This window comes from Enhydra lutris, unplaced genomic scaffold, assembly GCF_002288905.1.
Source record: "Enhydra lutris kenyoni isolate GAN:26980312 unplaced genomic scaffold, ASM228890v2 scaffoldscaffold8, whole genome shotgun sequence".
Lineage (NCBI taxonomy): Eukaryota > Metazoa > Chordata > Mammalia > Carnivora > Mustelidae > Enhydra > Enhydra lutris.
Window position 1 is genome coordinate 3084123 of NW_019154092.1, and position 17493 is coordinate 3101615.

The window sequence follows — 17493 nt, forward strand, 5'->3', positions numbered from 1 at the left end:
TGGTCTTTTTGGTTGTCACAGCTGGGTGTGTGTGTGTGGGGGTGGTGGTAATGGTATCCCAATGGGTTAAGGCCAGGGATGCTAACATCCTACAGCACACAGTATGGTCCCCACAACAATTAGGTGGTTCAAAATGTCAATAGAGCTAAGGTTGAGAAACCCTACCTTAGAGGAAAGGTCTTACCACTATTATTAGCCAGGAAAATGGAGACCGAAAGTATGCTTACATCCCAACAGATATTTCTTCCTTTGCCTTTAACCTGCTTTATTCTAGCTGTCCTCTCCACCATGGCTGAATGGACACTGCTACCACAGGGAAAATACTGGGCTCTCTGCTCCTTCCCTCTTTGGACTCCCAGACACCAGAAAAAGTATGTTCAAGCCAAATAACAAGTCAGGAGATATGAATGCAGAGTCAGGAATCCAGGAAGTGCAATGATGCACTCTCCACAGCACCATGGTCTTCTGGGTTTGTTAGTCCAAAGGAAGCATGATTTTACTGGCCACCACCCACAACTCTGGTTTCTGGCTAAGCAGCTCCTGCTCCCAGCAGCTCCCATTATTTACCAGTCTTTAAAAGACCACTCAGTAGTGATCCAGATTATTATCATGTCCTTCAGGACAGTGGTAATTAACCCTGACAGTCCTTCTGAACACTTGAAAAGACAGAGACTGATTTCAGGAGATTTTAAAAGAAAGGAAACTTAACTCCTATCCTGCCAGAGTTTCAATTTCTTTTATTACTACCTTTTAGATTTCTAAAGCACTTTATAGCCTGGGGAGCTTTTTTGTGTCTACCTTTGCAACCAAAGATCACAACTGTACTGTGAAGAAACCAGAGCAAATTATTATCCTATTCCATTCTAGGACCATGGAGGGAGAGACTGCAGCAACAAGAGGCCAGGGCCCAGTGCTCTGTCCACTCTGCCAGGTTGGAATGTTTGGCTGCTGGCCTGGTTGCAGACTCTCGCTCATTTGTACCTAGATAATTGCTTGAGCATCTTGACACACTTAATGCTTACATAGCATAAAACTTGTGTCCTACAAAGGAGTTTATCACAAAGTTAGAAATTATATGGCAAGAGATAGAAGAAAGACTAAAGAAGGGTAAATTATACACAAAAATTGATCTATGGGGTGATCTCGGGGTCCTGGGATCAAGCCCCTTCTTGGGTTCTGTGCTCAGCAGGGAGTCTGCTAGAGGATCCTCTCTCCCTCCGGCTGCCCGCCTACCCCAGCTTGGCTTCTCTCACTCCTGCTCTAAAATAAATAAGTAAATCTTTAAAAAAATGATTCAGGGATGCCTGGGTGGCTCAGTGGGTTAAGCCTCTGCCTTCCGCTCAGGTCATGATCTCAGGGTCCTGGGATGGAGCCCTGCATCGGGGTTCTCTGCTCAGCAGGGAGCCTGCTTCCTCCTCTCTCTCTGCCTCCTTCTCTGCCTACTTGTGATCTCTCTGTCAAATAAACAAATAAATAAAATATTTTTAAAACAAATAAATAAATAATCCAGACAAAGCATTTTAAAACAAAAATTCCTTTAGATCTTCACTTATACAGCAAAATTTTTCCCTTCCAGACTCATGAGCACCATAATTTATAATCACTGAACATTTGCCCAATTCTCCAGGGAAAGATCTACAAACTACACATCAGGGAATGCTCTTGGAGGTCAGCACTTGGAAAAATCCAACTAAAGTTCACCACTTTTGCTTTCATGCACAGTAAGTCTAGTTGTGTCTTTGTAAATTACGCAAACCTCAGCTTACCTGTTGCAACCAATATTTACCATATACCCTTTGTGTGAAGGTACTGTTGAATGTGGTAGGGAATACAGAGGGGACTGTGGCAGTCCCCTGCCCTGAGAGAGCATATGGAAAGTACACACACAGGGACTAGGCACATCTAGTGGAATAAAACAGGAAGAATGTCAACAACAACAAATAAGGTGAACTTATCTGGACCCTGAAAAATGAGAGAGATGTCATATAAGAAGACAGAAGGAGAAAATACTTCTGACTGAAAGAACATAGATGTTCAGTTCAGTTGTGGTAGTGTACAGCACCACGGGATTAAGTTCAAAACTAAAAAGCTCCACATGTATAAAAAAGGGGCCTTACTTGCTCTCAAAGGAAACACTAGCTCCCTCTAGTCGCCTTGCAAAGCAGATATGAGGAACAAGACAGAATCAGGGTGACCCTTTTCCTGTCAGCACAGACAGGCTGGCATCAGGGATACAGGCCCTAGGCTGGAGGAGTGCTCCTTGGGCTTCAGCGCTGTCAGCAAGAGGATGGGGGTCTCTCCCACCTCACCTCTCCCGGGAACAAAGACCAACTCCTGCAGTACTTGTGCCAACAGAGTACAATTATGACAAACTGCTCTACCAGTTTTGGGGGCTTATATGCACTCAACCAGAGGACTAGGAGAGTCTGTTCCCCCAGGGTGCGCTTTGGGACCACCGCCACAGGGTTAAGGAAGGCCCTATCCTAGATCACTCCTTGTCCTACAGGCTCCAACCCAAGCCACCCTGATGTCTCAGCTCAGCATAAACGTGGTTCGTTCAGCTGGGGGACCTTGGGGACCAAGCCATAGTCCCCCAAATGGGGGCACTGTCACCAGATTCAGGTCTCTGGCAGGAGCAGTAACAGTCCCACCAGCTGGGCAGACATGCAGATTGCAGGTGTTCACCCGGCCACTGAAAAGCCACACAGGGAAGTGGGCCCCAGTTTCACACACTGGACCATCTGAGCACATCCCGGCTGCTGTAGACGAGTGGCAGGAGCTGGCTGGCGCCCAGGGCCGCTCCCCGGAGGCAGGCCGCGGCTCCTCCACAGACCACGGGTGGGCGACTGAGGGCTCAGTGCAAGTGCCAGGAGTGAGGGCGGATTCGCTGAGGACAAGCGGAGCACGTGCCCGTGCTCGCCGGCTTCCTCGGGCGGAGGACAAAGTCCGCTGCCGCCGACCCCGCAGTTTGGGCACCGGGCGCGTCGGGGCCGAGAAGGGCAGGGCCTGCGCTTGGCTCCGACCCCGCTCCAGACCCCGCCTCGACCCCCGACTCGGCCTTTCGCGAACCCGGCGCGCACTCACCATTGTGGTTGACCCAGGTCGGCTTCAGGAGCTTCATTGTTCGGCCGCCGCCGCCGCCGCCGGGCTGAGGCGAGAGCCGCGTCCCTCAGCGCGCCCGGGCCATGGAGCCACCGCCGCTGCTTCCTCCCGCGCCGCCCTCCGGCCGCCGCCCGCCCCGCGCCCTCAGCGCCGCCGCGCCATTGCCGGCCCGCGCCCCCCTCCGCCGCCACAGCCGCCCCCCGCGCTCGGCCACCGCCGCCGCCGCCACAGCCGCATCCCCTGCGCCGCTCCTCCTCCGGCGGCTCCCGGGCAACGCCGGAAGTCACGGCGCGCACCTGCCAAATCGCCCCGGCGGGAAACCGCTCCCCACGCGGACGGGGCCGCACGGGCTTCTTCGCGGGCAGGGGCAGGGCAGTGTGACCCCACCTGGAGCCCGCCCGGGGCGCGGTCGCCGACGAGGGGCTCGACTAGGAGGGCGGCTGGCGAGCTGGGCCTCGAGCTGCAGCCCGGGCCGGCGAAGCCAGTAAGGGTCGGGATGGCGTGAACGGCCCTCTCACCAGCTCTACCTCGCTGGTGCCGAGTCCGACTAATTAGCTAGTTTCCGTCATTCATCAATACGCGTTTGTTGGGCATCTCGCGAGCGCCAGGCCACGTGCCGGAGCCGGGATGCTCTGGCCAGCAGTGGCCGGGGCCCCGCAGTTAGGACGAAATGGCGGGAGGGAGCTAGCCCTGAGGGCTGGGACGGTGGGTGGTCGCGGGGGAGACCGAGACGAGTGCGTTTAGGAAGATCGGGACCATTTTCAGAGACGTAGGCACTTGTACCCGGAAAGACGCCCTCTCGGTCACTCTGGCTGCACTGCGGGGTCTCAGCCCTCGCAGGGACACAAGCCGACGAGCTAGAGCAACCGCTGATGGAATTGTACTCTCAGCAGGGAAGAGCTCGCAGTGACCCGCAGATACGGAAAGGAAGACGCAGAGCTAGGTGCAAGCAGCTCGGGGCGTGCCCACGCGCCGCCGGGGCGTGCGGGGCGGGGCCACGTCGGGGGCGGTCCAGGTTCAGCCCAGCCTTCTGTAGCCGGAACGCGGGAACGCGGAGCGGCGGGAAGGCCGGAACTTTGAGAGGGGCACTGCGGACCGGATCGCCAAGGGGCGGGCGCCCGGAAGCAGCGGGTTGACTGCCAGAGGGGCGATGGCACTCGCGGCGCTAGGGGTTTCCGCTCGCGCTCTGCGCTCACGGAGTTGGTGAGTGCGGACCCCAGCAGGGTCGTGGGGTCCCTCGCCTGTGCTCTCTCTCCGACCGCCCTTGACCACTTTATCTCAGGGAGGAGCTAGCTAATTGCGCCTCTTCCTGTAGATGAAAATCCAAGGACCCTGGCGAGCTGGGACTCTGCCCAAGTGCTCTCTGGTGTGAACGGGGGGTTTTGGCAAGTCTCCCACGTTGACTTGTCACATCCAGCAGTTACCAGGGCCCCAGATTTTAAGGATAGCATATTTTTTTGTTCTTTTCCTGTTTAGTGAGGAGAGTCAGATATTTATATATCCTTTTGTCTTTTTCAGGCTCCTGGGAACTTGGCAGACACAGATTAGAGATACCCACCAGCGAGCTTCTTTATTGTTCTTCTGGGAACTAATTCCCATGAGGTAAACTACCCTGGGCCCGACCCTTTGGGGGTGTCTGCAGGAGACTGATGTGCATATGAACAGAACAAGACTACAGGACATTTGGTTTGCAAAATTATTTGCCTGCAAAATATCTTGGTTAAATTTACTATTTCTTAAAGATTTTGTTTATTTGACAGAGAGAGACACAGCGAGAGAGGGAACACAAGCAGGGGGAATGAGAGAGGGAGAGGGGTTTCCCCTGACCAGGGAGCCTAATGCTGGGCTCAATCCCAGGACCCTGGGATCATGACCTGAGTTGAAGGCAGACACTTAAGGACTGAGCCACCTAGGTGCCCCTCTTGGCTAAATATAGCCAATATATATATATATAAAATATATAAATTATATATATATATATATATATAAAATATATAAATTATATATATATATATAAAATATATAAATTATATATATATAAATAATATAGCTAAATATGCTTTTCTGTTTTTCAGCATTCTATATGTGGAATACTGCTGCCTGTAATCAGAAAACAAAAATTAAATATAAAAATGGATTAAATAGGGGCGCCTGGGTGGCTCGGTGGGTTGGGCCGCTGCCTTCGGCTCAGGTCATGATCTCAGGGTCCTGGGATCGAGTCCCGCATCGGGCTCTCTGCTCGGCAAGAGGCCTGCTTCCTCCTCTCTCTCTCTCTGCCTGCCTCTCCGTCTACTTGTGATCTCTCTCTGTCAAATAATAAAATCTTAAAAAAAAAAAGGATTAAATAAAAATTAGTTTTAGGGGTGCCTGGGTGGCTCAGTGGGTTAAAGCCTCTGCCTTCGGCTCAGGTCATGATCCCAGGGTCCTGGGATCGAGCCCCGCATCGGGCTCTCTGCTCAGCGGGGAGCCTGCTTCCTCCTCTCTCTCTGCCTGCCTCTCCGCCTACTTGTGATCTCTGTCAAATAAATAAATAAAATCTTTAAAAAAAAAAAATTAGTTTTAAAGTGATTGTTGTATGTTTTAAAAGACACAGCACAGATGTCTGATTTCCCAGAGAGGTCTAGAAAGGCATGAGGATTAGCTTTTCCACCTAGGAGTCTGGATGCTTTCTAGGGACTTGATTCACAAGGCTCAGTCTTGATGCTAGAGGATTTACTTCTTTTTTTTTTAAAGATTTTATTTATTTGACAGAGAGAGATCACAAGCAGAGGGAGAAAGAGAGGAGGAAGCAGGCTCCCCGCCCAGCAGAGAGCCCGATGTGGGACTTGATCCCAGGACCCTGAGATCATGACCTGAGCTGAAGGCAGAGGCTTAAGCCACTGAGCCACCAAGGCAGCCCTACTTATTTTCTTTCTTAAGATTTTATTTATTTGTTTGAGAGAGAGAGCGAGCCCAAACCAGGGGAGGGGCTGAGGAAGAGGGAGAAGCAGACACCCTACTGAGCAGGGAGGGCCCCCTGGCTGGCTGTGAGGCTGAAGCCCAGAATCTGGGGATCATGACCTGAGTGGAAGGCAGATGGTTAACCTACTGAACAACCCAGGGGACCCAGAGGATTTACTTATTTTTAATAGTATATTATCCCCATAGGAGATCTGTTCCTGAGTGTACACTGGACTTTTGTGAATGCTCTAGGATGGGAAATTTGTTAAGAAATCCCAAAAAGTAAAGAGAGACCTACCAGTCACTTTTATTACTCAGTTGACTTTTACAAATCACAAATCCTGCCTGGGGTCCTGGGTGGCTCAGTTGGTCAAGGATCTGTCTTCAGCTCAGGTCATGGTCCCAGGGTCCTGGGATTGAGCCCTGCATTGCATTGGACTCCTTGCTCAGAGGGGTCTCTGCTTGTCCTTCTACCTCCACCTTGCTCATGCTGTCTCTCTCACTCTCTATCTCAAATAAATAAAATCTTTTTAAAAAATGACAAATCCATTTAAAATGTGAGTAATGATTTTCTAATTCATCAGTTTGGTGTTTTTAGTTTCCACTGCAATCCCAAGACACACCCAAACCCAACATGAAAGATGAGTACTTATTTTTAATTTATATCTGATGGCCCATGAAGTTTTTCTAGCCCTTCCTGGGTTGCCAGTGCCCACGCAGTTCTGACAAGGACCCTGGGTTGGAGGCCGTCCCCTTTCACACTCAGCTCATGAGGTTAGACCCACGTATAGTTCCTTTCCCAGTGGAGAGCACAGTACAAGTTCCGGGCACCTCACCCAGCACCACGTCTCTCAGCAGGTTTGTGAGACTGAAGAGGAAAATGTCTAATGTTTGCTTTATCCATTAGAGCAGAACCTCTGCGAAAGAAGAAAAAGGTAGATCCTAAAAAAGACCAAGCAGTCAAGGACCGTCTGAAAAAGAGGATCAGACGGCTGGAGAAAGCTAGCCAGGAGCTAATTCCCATTGAAGATTTTATTACACCTGTGAGGCTCTTGGATAAAGCAAGGTAAGAGTTCTCTAGGGTCAAGGTTCTCAGGACAGAGTTCCATCATCTTCAGGTAGTTGTATCTGCATTTCACACCCGTGAGATGAGTGGGCATGGGCTGACTAGGTCCCAGTCTGAGTCCTCTTCTCCTTGACTGTGTTTTGTGGGAGGTGGTGAAAGCATTCCTGGGTGGTGCTCCTGAATGGCTGACATGGGAAGGAAACTCAGAATAACTGATAAGCCAGTTCATGTTGTTGCTTTTTTGCAAGCTGAGTTTTAGCTGTGACTGATAACTTGAGCCTTGGGTCTGCAGCCCTTGCCTCATCTTGATGGTAGAAACCCCTTAGCCTCTAGCTTTATGGTACAAATGCTCACAGTTGGAATGTGATGTGTACAGGCCTGGCAGGGTTGCTGCCTTGTAAAAAGCGTGAACCATTTTTAAAGTAACAGCTTGCCATACAGGTGGGACAGAGCAAGTGCTTTTTTGGTATTCTGTGGCTGATCTGGGCTCTTGTCTCCTTGGGACTTGGGTATCTATTTCATGACACCACTTAACATTTCCACACTCACCAAAGGTAGTCTCAGCCTGGGGTAAGGGAAGGGCTGCCAGTCTTCTTAGAGCCTCACTGTTTCTTGTAACCATGTAACTGATGCTTCCAGCATCAGTTGCATCCGCTACCACATCACTATTCCGTTATTTAATTTATCCCTAACTTCCATGTTTTCCAAGTCCCATCTCTGTCTGGCAGTGGGGACTTTTTGGTCATAGGCAGTCACCCAGCCTACCTCGCCAGTGAGATTGGTGCTTCCCAGCTTTACACCTTTGGATTTGTGTGTTCCCAGACAGCGGCCTCCTGTGGAGCTTCCCTTTGAGGAGAGTGAGCGGAGAGCTCTGCTTCTGAAGAAGTGGTCCCTGTACAAGCATCAAGAGCACGAGAAGGAGAGGGATGCCATCAGGACCATGCTCAAGTCCCAGCAGGAAGCTCTGCAGGAGCTGCAACTCATGTCCCCAGAGCTACATGCAGAGGCCACCAAGCGGGACCTCAATTTGTTCCCCTTTGAAAGAGAAGGACCAGATTACACACCACCAGTCTCCAACTACCAGCCCCCTGAAGGCAGGTACCATGATATCACTAAGGTATACACACAGGTGGAGTTTAAGAGGTAGAGCTGCAGGCACCTGCCTGCAGAACACTCTGCCCTTTAGAGCCAGGAGGACGAGGGCTCAAGTTTGCTTGTCACAGAACCAGGGATGCTGTGAATAAATACGTTTAATCAAGTGTCTCTGTCTTATGCTTGAGTCAAAATTAATTGACCGGAAGACTGATGGAGGTGAGAGATGGCGCCCTTGTCTGGTACTGGGGAGCGAATGACCAAGACATTTACCGCTGCTCCCCAGTAAAAAAGATTCTAGTTGTGTGGGGCAGACACCACCAGCAAGAGGCAGCTAGGTTCAAGAGCAGAGGAGAAGGATGTGCAGACTGTGTGCTGTGTGTTGTCTGTGTACCTGTGCAGACAGGAGAGGCTGGGCCTTCCCACTGGGGAAATGGAACACGGGACCTTCCCCACATCTCTGGCAGGGCCAGCTTTGGGTTTTAAGCTGGGGAGGGAAGTGGAAGAGAGTGGAGCAAGTCTGGCACCCACTACTTAAAGTTGCTGTGCTCCCTAGGAGGGCGTAGCACCCGGCTCTTGATTCAAGTGTTAGTCTGGGATAGTGAATGTGTTAGTGTGCTGGGGCTGCAAGAGCAAAGTACCATAGTCCAGGGGCTTAAACCACAGAAATTTGTTTCTCATAGCTCTTGAGGCCAGAATTCCCAAGATCAAGGTGTTGGCAGGACTGGTTTTTCCTGAAGCTGTTCTCCTTTGCTTGCAGAGAGCCACCTTCTCCCTGGGTCCTCGTAGGGGCCTCCCTCTCTGCCTGTCTCATGTAATAAGGATACTAGTCAGATTGAATTACGGCCCAATATTATGACCTCCTTTTAAATTAATTACCTCCTTAAGTACCTTATCTCTAAATAGTCCCATTCAGAGGTACTAGTGGTTAGAGCTTCAAAACAGGAATTTGGTGGCAGGGGGTGGGGGGTGGGGGTGGGGAACAACACAATTCAGCCAGAAATAGTGAAGGTCCAGTGAGCAAATAGAGCCATTTCTCCTAGTGACTTGCATTGCTACCTCAGAAAGAGTTTGGGTTTTTCACCGCCTTAGTGCAGATAAACCAAGAAAACATTTCATTTGAGGAAGAATTCAGATTATTTTCTTCAGGTATGGGGTTCACTTTTGGTTTAAAAACTTACTAAACATTTTTACTGGATAAAAACACTGCCTAAGGATTCTGAGTTCATTAGTTCGATCTTTGAGACAAACACTGAATATGGCCACTTTTCACAACCTCACTGCTCCCTTAAGGTCCACACCACTGCCACCTTTTGTCTATTCCACTGTTGCAGCAGCCAACTGATGCCTCCACGTGGCCACTTCCCCCCTGCCCTCCCCGACCCCCTGTAAGCTGCTCTGCACAACCAGAGGGCTCTGTAAAGCACAAGCCAGGGCCGGCATTTGGCTACTCACCACCCATGATCACACCTTACACACCCCCATCCACCTTCCCCCCATCAGCACATGGCACCCAGTTGTTCCTTGTGGACTGTGAGCTGCTTCCCCTATAAGGCTCAGGCCTCTTCATCCAGGTCTCGACTTAGATGCTGAGGCCTTCCCCACTTCCCTGTTGGTTTTTGTTTGTTTTGTTTTTAGTTTTATTTATTTGTCAGATAGAGCATAAGCAGCAGGAGTGGCAGGCAGGAGAAGCAGGCTCCCTGCTGAGCAAGGAGCCCAATGTAGGACTGGATCCCAGGACCCTGGAATCAGGACCTGAGCTGAAGGCAGATGCTTAACTGACTGAGCCACCCAGGCGCCCCTGCAGGTGCTTTGTTTTAGTGCTTTTCAAACAACAGGTTTCATCCATTAGGTTATATAATCAATTCATGGGGTCAGGGCCAGCAGTTATAACTTTTTATTTTGAAGCAGTTACAGATTTATAGGAGGCTGGAAATAAAGATGCAAGGAGAGGCTGTATGTGGTTCTCCCAGCCTCCCCAAGTGTTAACATCTTACACGCCACATACAGTGTGTGAGAAAGAGACTGACATAGGCAGAGCCCAGAATGCATTCAGGTTTCCCACTGTGTCTGCACTCACCTGTGTGTATGTCTAGCATTGCACAATTCCATCACACATGCAGCTCTGTAGGAGTCAAGGTTCCATTACCACAGGATCCCCTTATGTACCCTATCCACATCCACACCCTCCTTCCATCCCTAACCCTTGGCACCATTAGCCATTCTCCATCCCTATTATTACATCATTTCACCAATGTTACATAAATGCAACTGTGTCATATGCACCCATTTAAGATTTTTTAGCTCGGTATAATTTACTTGAGCTTCACCCAAGCTGCTGCACATACAGCAGTTTCTTTTCAGTGGCACAGAACTGCAAATGTCAGTGTATCACGCCTTGTACAGATAAGGACTGTTTTGTGAGGCTTATTTCAATCATATATGTAGCATATAAAGTATGTACCAGATCATAAAACTTGTTACGGGTTTCATGCAAAAAATTTGAGAGCTGCTCTATCTTCTCCCTGCCCATTTTCTTCACAGCACTTACCATTATTTTAGACTTATTTAATGATGTTTAAATGTTTATGTCAGGCCCCTAAACTCAACTGGAGCTCTTTGAAGGCAACTTGCCCATTTCAAGAGTGCAATCCCAGAGCCAAAGGCCCCACCGGGCAGTGTAGCAGGTGCTCAAGAGTGCAATCCCAGAGCCAAAGGCCCCACCGGGCAGTGTAGCAGGTGCTCAGATGTTGGGAGTTAAAAGTTAAAACAGGAGCAGACGTAGGAACATTCTGTGCAGCAATGATATCTGTCACTAAGACTTCCTCACAGAGAGCGCATTCAGTGGCGGGCAGCCTCCAGCCCTAAATAAGCACATAGAGAATGTGGATCCCTTGTGGTGAGCCCTCAGGACTGCTGTGCTGGCTGCCACTGCAGCACCCCCCTCCCCCCGCCCGCCCCGGGAACCCCAAGGGATCATACGCAGATTGCGAAATTCCAGTGTCCCTTCTGTTTCAGAGTGAAGAGAATGCCTGTAGCTCCCCAGCTTCCCACTCTCCTCCTTGGCTGGAAATGCTCCAGAAAGTAGCCACAGACACAAGGCAGATACCCTGGCTGACTCAGGTATCAAAACACCCACGCTGAGATAGGCTCTTCTTTATACTCACCCCTCTGCTCCTAGGCTCCTATGTGCACACCCCCCACCCACTCACAGGTACATGCAGTCACAGGAAAGGACCGTTGGGGGCCTGTGTGCAAACGCCCCTACCACTCAACGGGTACACACACACACACAGGGAGAGGCTACTGGGGACCTATGTGTAAACCCCCCCAACACACACACATACCCTGGTACACAGAGTCACAGGGAAGGATCACTGGGGACTTGTGTGCACACATCATACCACACACAGGGAGAGGTTATTGGGGCTCTATGTGCAGATCCCCCCAAACTTACAGGTATGTGCAGTCACAGGGACTCTTGGGTTAATACAGGATGATAGGGCAAAATCTAATTTTTAATTTGTGCCTTTCTGAAGTGATGGGATTATTTTGCCCCAAAAAATGAGTTAAAAGATGTCTGACCCACTGCCTGTGGCCAGGTTGGGGCCCAGTCGTGAGGGGGGCTACTAAAGTGGCAGCTTGGCCAGGAAGAAGCAGAGAGGCTGCGGAGCACACAGCCAGCCTCGCCCTCAGCACCATGCCACAGGACCTGCTCTGCAGGCACGAGATGCTAAATCATTTCGTTAGTGATAAAAAGACCTCTTCAGGGGCGCCTGGGTGGCTCACTGGGTTAAGCCGCTGCCTTCGGCTCAGGCCATGATCTCAGGGTCCTGGGATCGAGCCCCGCATCGGGCTCTCTGCTCAGCAGGGAGTCTGCTTCCTCCTCTCTCTCTGCCTGCCTCTCTGCCTGCTTATGATCACTGTCTGTCAAATAAATAAATAAAATCTAAAAAAAAAAAAAAAAAAAAAAAAAGACCTCTTCAAAAACTCGAGTTCTTGTTGGCTCATATGCATATATTTTAAAAACACCTACAGGTGTGAAGGATACAAAATTCCCATACTCTTCTGAGTACAATAATGTCAGATGCTAAATCTAACAATCTCAACTATTAAATTGTGGATTTAATTTTCAGTCTGTCTGAAATCACATGTGTAAAATGGCATTTGAGATAATCTACATTTTCTAAACCGACCAAAGGAAATTTTAAAGGAAGGAGACTAAAATTCCACGCATCCTGGGCTTGGGTTTCTTGAGCCAAGAGTCTATGATCCCGTTTAATGCGAGACTGTGTATTCCGTAGCTGTGTTCGTTTCTTAAAAACCAAGAGGCCTATCTCCTACAAAGAGCAATGCCACAGATGAACTTAGTGAGTGGGCTAATAACTCCATGTAAGCACCAGGGGCTGGCAATGCACACTGTCACCAAGCCAAGACCAGGAAAGGTGTTCCCCACAGCACGACCATTTAGTTACCTCATTAGGAGCCCCCCTCCCCCCAATGTGTCCACTTGGGTCCGGTCTACTGCTCAAGAGTTTACCTGAGAATGCTGTTGTCCCTGGGAGTGGAGCATGAACTGGCCTGACCTGGCTGCTCACTGGGATCTGCGGTGGTGTTTGGCATCCTGGGAGCTGTGCGGTGGGCGAGATTGTCTGCCAGAGCAAGGCAGCAGCGGGGGTGGGCAAGGAGGGCTGGAGACCCCAGGCTCTGTGTTCTAAGCCGTGTGGAAAATTCAGGGACCCACTAGACTGAGCCGGTCACTGTCCTTAGGGCGACAGCCCCACTTCAAACAGATGAGAGGAAGCCGTTCCGGAGTGCTCATCACTGGTCTTTCTCCTCTTGTGGTAGAGGGAGGTGCCAGTCTGCAGGAGGGCTCTGCCTCAGGGCCCACACCAGGGCGTGCTTCCGTGTAGCCTGGACTCTTGCACGCTCGCTCTCACAGAGGGACCGCTGTGCAAAGGAGACCCCCGGTCACTTCCAGCTCACGTCGCCCCTGTAACTCCCTTCTCCTCAGCCCCCTTCCGAACAAGCTGGAAAAATGAAGCATAAGGCACATACCACTCCAGAACTTGGCTGCTTCTACCTAATAAACCTTGGCGATTATTCCATACTAAAACACAAAGATCTAGATCATTCCTTCTCCTAAGCTACTGTGAAAACTATTGTACAGATCACCATCATTTGAGTAAAGTTTAAAATGTCTTCTTCTGGGCCTCAGGACTTGATGCCTTCAGTTCAACCTAATCAGATTTACCTGCTGAGACCAGCATGAGGCCAAGCTGAGAGGAGAGACAAGAGTCTGAAAGAGTGGCCTCAGTGGGGAGGATGAGTAAGAGACACATGCTAAGGGAGCTATGGACAGGGGAGGAGGAATCCAGACAAAAGACAATAGGTACCACTCAACCAGCGGGCTTTTCTCTGCTACTCTCTTCCCAAAATAAACACAGGGCAGTACCTTATAACCATGAAAGGTGCACTTGGTAGGTGCCAAGCACTATGTTGGCCTTTTTACAGATAGAATTTCACCTTCTCTATCTCATTGTCTGTCTTTGCTCAAGCTCTACTGTCTTAAACAGAATGTTTTTGTTCTTACTTAAAAAGCAATCAGAAATGCAAAGGATATGAAAAACTCCCAGACCTCTGTCCCTGTGGTGAAACTAACAGCTTCCCCAACACAATTTTAGACCCAAATTTTAGTGCTAATAGTGTTTCCCTAAAGATGGAATAATCTACTGCCTAGTGTACTTCCATGGTTTATCACTAGGTATACTATGGGTACCTTTCCCTGCCCAGATAGATTGCTATCTATTTTTTTTAATGGCTAAGTTGTACCCCACTGTGTGGAGGAAGTTACTTGATTACACGTCTACTAGCAGCATTTAGGATGCTTTCAGTGTTTGTACTATCATAGTGATGCAACAGGTATTTTGAATTTTTTTTAAAAAGATTTTATTTATTTGACAGAGAGAGCACACAAGTAGGGGGAGCATCAAGCAGAGGGAGAGGGAGAAGCAGACTCCCTGCTGAGCAGAGAGCCCTACGTGGGGCTTGATCCCAGGACCCTGGGATCATGACCTGAGCTAACGGCAGACACTTAACTGACTTAGCTGCCCAGGCACCCCAGGTATTTTGAAGTTTTAAATGCACTGTTACCCAGTTACTTCCCAAGGATGGACTTCCAGAAGTAAAATAAGGAGGTCAAAAGGTATCCTTTTGACAGATAATCAGGATAAGTCAACACTCCACCAACACTGCACAAGGGCCCCTGACTCTCCAAACCCTTATCAACACTTTTGACATTTCACTGGGCAGAAATCACTTGTCATCTGACCTTATATACCAGGTCATTTAATTTTCTTTTTGAATGAATTCCTTCTTTGTGCCCTTTGTCCATTTTTTTAAAAGATTAAAAAAAAAAAAACTTACTTGAGAGGGGGGTGAGAGAGAAAGCAGGAGCAGGGGGAGGGGCAGAGGGAGAATTAGGGAGCTTGCTCAGCAGGGAGCCGGACACAGAGCTCCATCTCAGGACCCTAGGATCATGACCTGAGCTGAAGGCAGATGCTTAACCGACTGAGCCACGCAGGCATCCCCTCTCCCCACTTTTCTATCCTGAAATCATCCCCATTTTTGTGATAAGAAAAGCTCTTTCTGAGCTCTCCCTAAAAAAGTTATTAATTTCTTGCCATACAAACTACAAGCTATCTTTCCCAATTTTTTGATTTCCACTTATACTAGACCTGTCATCATTTTCTTTTATACAGAAGCTTGGTTTCCACATCTGTTTGTCTGTTTCAATAATCACATACATTTAAGCATGCTGAAGCAGCTGCCAGCCCTGCTTCCCCCTTCACCATGAGCACTGCACCCTCAAGCTTCTCTTCATGTCCCCATCCAAAATAGTTCCAAGGCACCACTACCTATTCTAGACTGGAATGAAAGTGCCAGAAGGGCAGGGGCTCTGTTCTCATCACTCCTCTATCTTTAAGAGCTCCCAACATGATAAATATTCGCTGAATGAATAGAAAACCAGAACCACCTCCTCACTGGTCTCTTTGGCCCTCCATAATACACTCTCCCACCCTGGCAGTCAGACTGATAAATATCTATACCTGTGTGTGTGTGTGTGTGTGTGTGTGTGTGTGTGTGTGTGTGTATATATTTTTTTTTTTAAGAGAGGGAAGGGGAGGGAGGGGTGACGTGGGAGACAGAGAGAAAGAGAGGGGGAGAGAGAGAAACCCAAGCACACTCCCTGACCAGCATGGAGCCTGATTCCACAATCCAGAGATCACAACCTGAGCCTAAATCAAGAGTCTGTCACCCAACCAACTGAGCCACTCAGGCACTCCCTGCCCCCCACCCCCCTTTTTAAGTAGGCTCCATGCCTAACCTGGTGCCCAATGCTGGGCTTAAACTCCTGACCCGGAGATCAACACCTGAGCTGATGTCAACAGTCAGACGCTTAACCAACTGAGCTACCCACGGCTGATCTTTTCAAGATATAAATCAGATCATGCTTCCCATGATCTGTAAACCCATCTTTAAGCCCCACCAGGTCCCTGGTACCTCTCTAGCCTCATCCCCTACCCCTCTATAGCCCACGGTCCTTCTGCTCCAAGCACCTGATCCTTCTTTGTGCTCCTCAGATGCGCCCCGCCCTGGGCTGGGTGAAGGCTGTTAAGGCTGGTTCCCGGTCTTTCAGGCCTCAGCAATATCAACTCCTCTGCAGGCCTGCTGAGGACACTAACGCTATTAGGGGATCCCTCCTCTCTCTCCAAACCACTCTACATTCTCTTCCTTTCTTCGTTTTTCAGTGTCTGAAACCCCCGTTGATATACTAATATTTGTTACTTCTCAAAAGGAAGGAAGCACAACCAAAGGGGGACCCAGACAGTACTCCTCTCCAGCGCCCCCGGGCCTGGAACGTGGGGAGGGTGTGGTCCGTGCACTCGGACGCCGGGGCAATGCACCCCCACGGCCCAGCGCCACCCCCAGCTCCCCAGTGCACCTGGGCCTCCGCGCTCCGGCGCTCCTCCCACTCCCGGCAGCTGGCCAGGTCGCGCCGCCACTGCTCGCAGGCCGGCCGTTCGCCGTGGACGTAGTAGTGGTGCAGGAAGTGTCTGGCGCTGCGGCAGAGCTTCCACTCCGCGCCGTAGACTTCGCAGGGGCGCGGCGGCTGCAGCGAGAAGCACGCCTGAGCCAGGAGCCACCGCACTACCCGCCTAGGGACCTCCATCCCGCCCCTTACTTGGGAGAAGCCTCGGGTAATCCGGTCGTCCGGCCCAAGAAGGTCCCTGCACGTCGCGGGGGCCCCTAGCACTCACCCGCCAGCCTCCACCATCCGCCATGTCCGGGCGACTGCGGAACCCCGCCTCTGAGCTCGCTAGCCAATGAAGATTGAAGAAAAGGCGTACCGTGTGATAGACGGATAGGAACCAATGAACTCTGCGCTGTGACGCTGGACTCCTCCCCCACCTCCTTGAGACGCGCCAATAAACAAGACTTCCGGGATGAGCCGCCAATAACAGCCGGGGGGCGGTGACGAGCAGAGGAGGTGCTCAGGATGGCCAAGGGGCGGAGCGGGCGGGGGTTTGCCGGGAGGTAGAAAGCACGGTGGCGCGCGGGCTGAGAGGATGAAGAGATGTCAGTGGCCCTTCCTCTGGTGCCTGGCGGGCCTCCCGGGATGCACAGCCACCTTGTTAGCTATTTCTGAAACCACGGGGTCCACGCCGGTTTTCAGCAGTTTTATTAAATCTCAAAAGATAGGGTTCGTTTTCATAAGCACATACTGATCATCGGCTCGTGTGGCAAAGCTGTCAAGTCTGTGGATGCAGCGGACTCGGTGAGGGTGGCCCGCTGTGACCTGTTGGGAGTTGGGGCTCTAGGGCGCCGGATGATCTCTGGAGGGAACGCAGGCTGGTAGTGGAGGCGAGCGAAGGGTGTTCTGAGCACAGTGATGAGCTGGTCAAAGGCGTGGAGGCTGTGTGTGACACGGGGTAGAGGGGAGAACCTTGCTAAGTGTGGGGCGCCTTGCATGTCTGATTAGGAGTGAAGGCTTTACTCTGAGGCGTGGGAAGACATGGAACCTTTATAAAAAGGAGGTGACAAGAGGCAATAAAAGCAAAGAGGCTGGTGATCTGCGGAGGAGACCTGCAGTACCTATGCAGGGGTTCTCCAACTTCCACAAACTTAATCCTCCGGGGGAGGGGGGTGCTTACAACGCGGTTGCTGGGCCCACCCCAGTATCCAGACTGGGTCAGACTCCCTGAAGGTGGGCCAGAAAGCTGCAATTTAAC

At 50.5% G+C, this 17493-nt stretch overlaps 3 protein-coding genes across 7 annotated transcripts in view; 1 reads left to right on the forward strand and 2 right to left on the reverse strand.

The window, feature by feature from the left end:
• The window catches only part of LOC111142454 (protein HIRA), an 85554-nt gene extending 82351 nt beyond the window's left edge, over positions 1-3203 (reverse strand). For both annotated transcript variants that reach the window (XM_022495612.1, XM_022495610.1), the window contains exon 1: positions 3085-3203. In XM_022495612.1, the coding sequence (XP_022351320.1) occupies positions 3085-3121 (37 nt within the window). In that variant the 5' untranslated portion in view covers positions 3122-3203. The remainder of the gene's footprint in view (positions 1-3084) is intronic.
• Positions 3204-3718: 515 nt separating this feature from the next.
• On the forward strand, positions 3719-8369 carry LOC111142480 (mitochondrial ribosomal protein L40). Of its 2 annotated transcripts, none has more exons than XM_022495675.1 (4): positions 3719-4045; positions 4621-4704; positions 6950-7108; positions 7931-8369. In XM_022495675.1, exons 1-4 carry the CDS (start codon positions 3975-3977, stop codon positions 8253-8255), a joined length of 639 nt encoding a protein of 212 aa, XP_022351383.1. In that variant the 5' UTR covers positions 3719-3974; the 3' UTR covers positions 8256-8369. The 2 variants fall into 2 exon arrangements, with proteins under 2 accessions (XP_022351383.1, XP_022351385.1); XM_022495677.1 differs by lacking the exon at positions 3719-4045 and adding an exon at positions 4078-4305.
• A 1719-nt stretch (positions 8370-10088) lies between these two features.
• On the reverse strand, positions 10089-16548 carry LOC111142506 (chromosome unknown C22orf39 homolog). 3 transcript variants are annotated; one of them, XR_002640267.1, is made up of 4 exons: positions 16522-16547; positions 16206-16373; positions 12741-13150; positions 10089-11064 (listed from the first exon to the last, which is right to left on the reverse strand). XR_002640267.1 is itself a non-coding variant. In XM_022495735.1 (3 exons), exons 1-3 carry the CDS (start codon positions 16543-16545, stop codon positions 13022-13024), a joined length of 321 nt encoding a protein of 106 aa, XP_022351443.1. In that variant the 5' UTR covers positions 16546-16548; the 3' UTR covers positions 12208-13021. The 3 variants fall into 3 exon arrangements, 1 of the variants encoding a protein (XP_022351443.1); XR_002640266.1 differs by lacking the exon at positions 10089-11064 and adding an exon at positions 12208-12540; XM_022495735.1 differs by lacking the exon at positions 10089-11064 and having other exon boundaries at positions 12208-13150; positions 16522-16548.
• Between the last annotated feature and the right edge of the window lie 945 nt (positions 16549-17493).

Excerpts from the sequence above, each read along its gene's own strand:
- LOC111142480 (XM_022495675.1), top strand. The coding sequence starts at position 3,975 with ATGGAATTGTACTCTCAGCAGGGAAGAGCTCGCAGTGACCCGCAGATA. Across the intron at positions 4,046-4,620 it reads AAAGGAAGACGCAGAGCTAG|GCTCCTGGGAACTTGGCAGA; the intron begins GTGCAAGCAGCT and ends TGTCTTTTTCAG. Across the intron at positions 7,109-7,930 it reads AGGCTCTTGGATAAAGCAAG|ACAGCGGCCTCCTGTGGAGC; the intron begins GTAAGAGTTCTC and ends GTGTGTTCCCAG.
- LOC111142506 (XM_022495735.1), bottom strand. The coding sequence starts at position 16,545 with ATGGCGGATGGTGGAGGCTGGCGG. Across the intron at positions 16,374-16,521 it reads CGGATGGTGGAGGCTGGCGG|CCGCCGCGCCCCTGCGAAGT; the intron begins GTGAGTGCTAGG and ends TTCTCGCTGCAG. Across the intron at positions 13,151-16,205 it reads GCCGGAGCGCGGAGGCCCAG|CGGTCCCTCTGTGAGAGCGA; the intron begins GTGCACTGGGGA and ends TCCTTTGCACAG.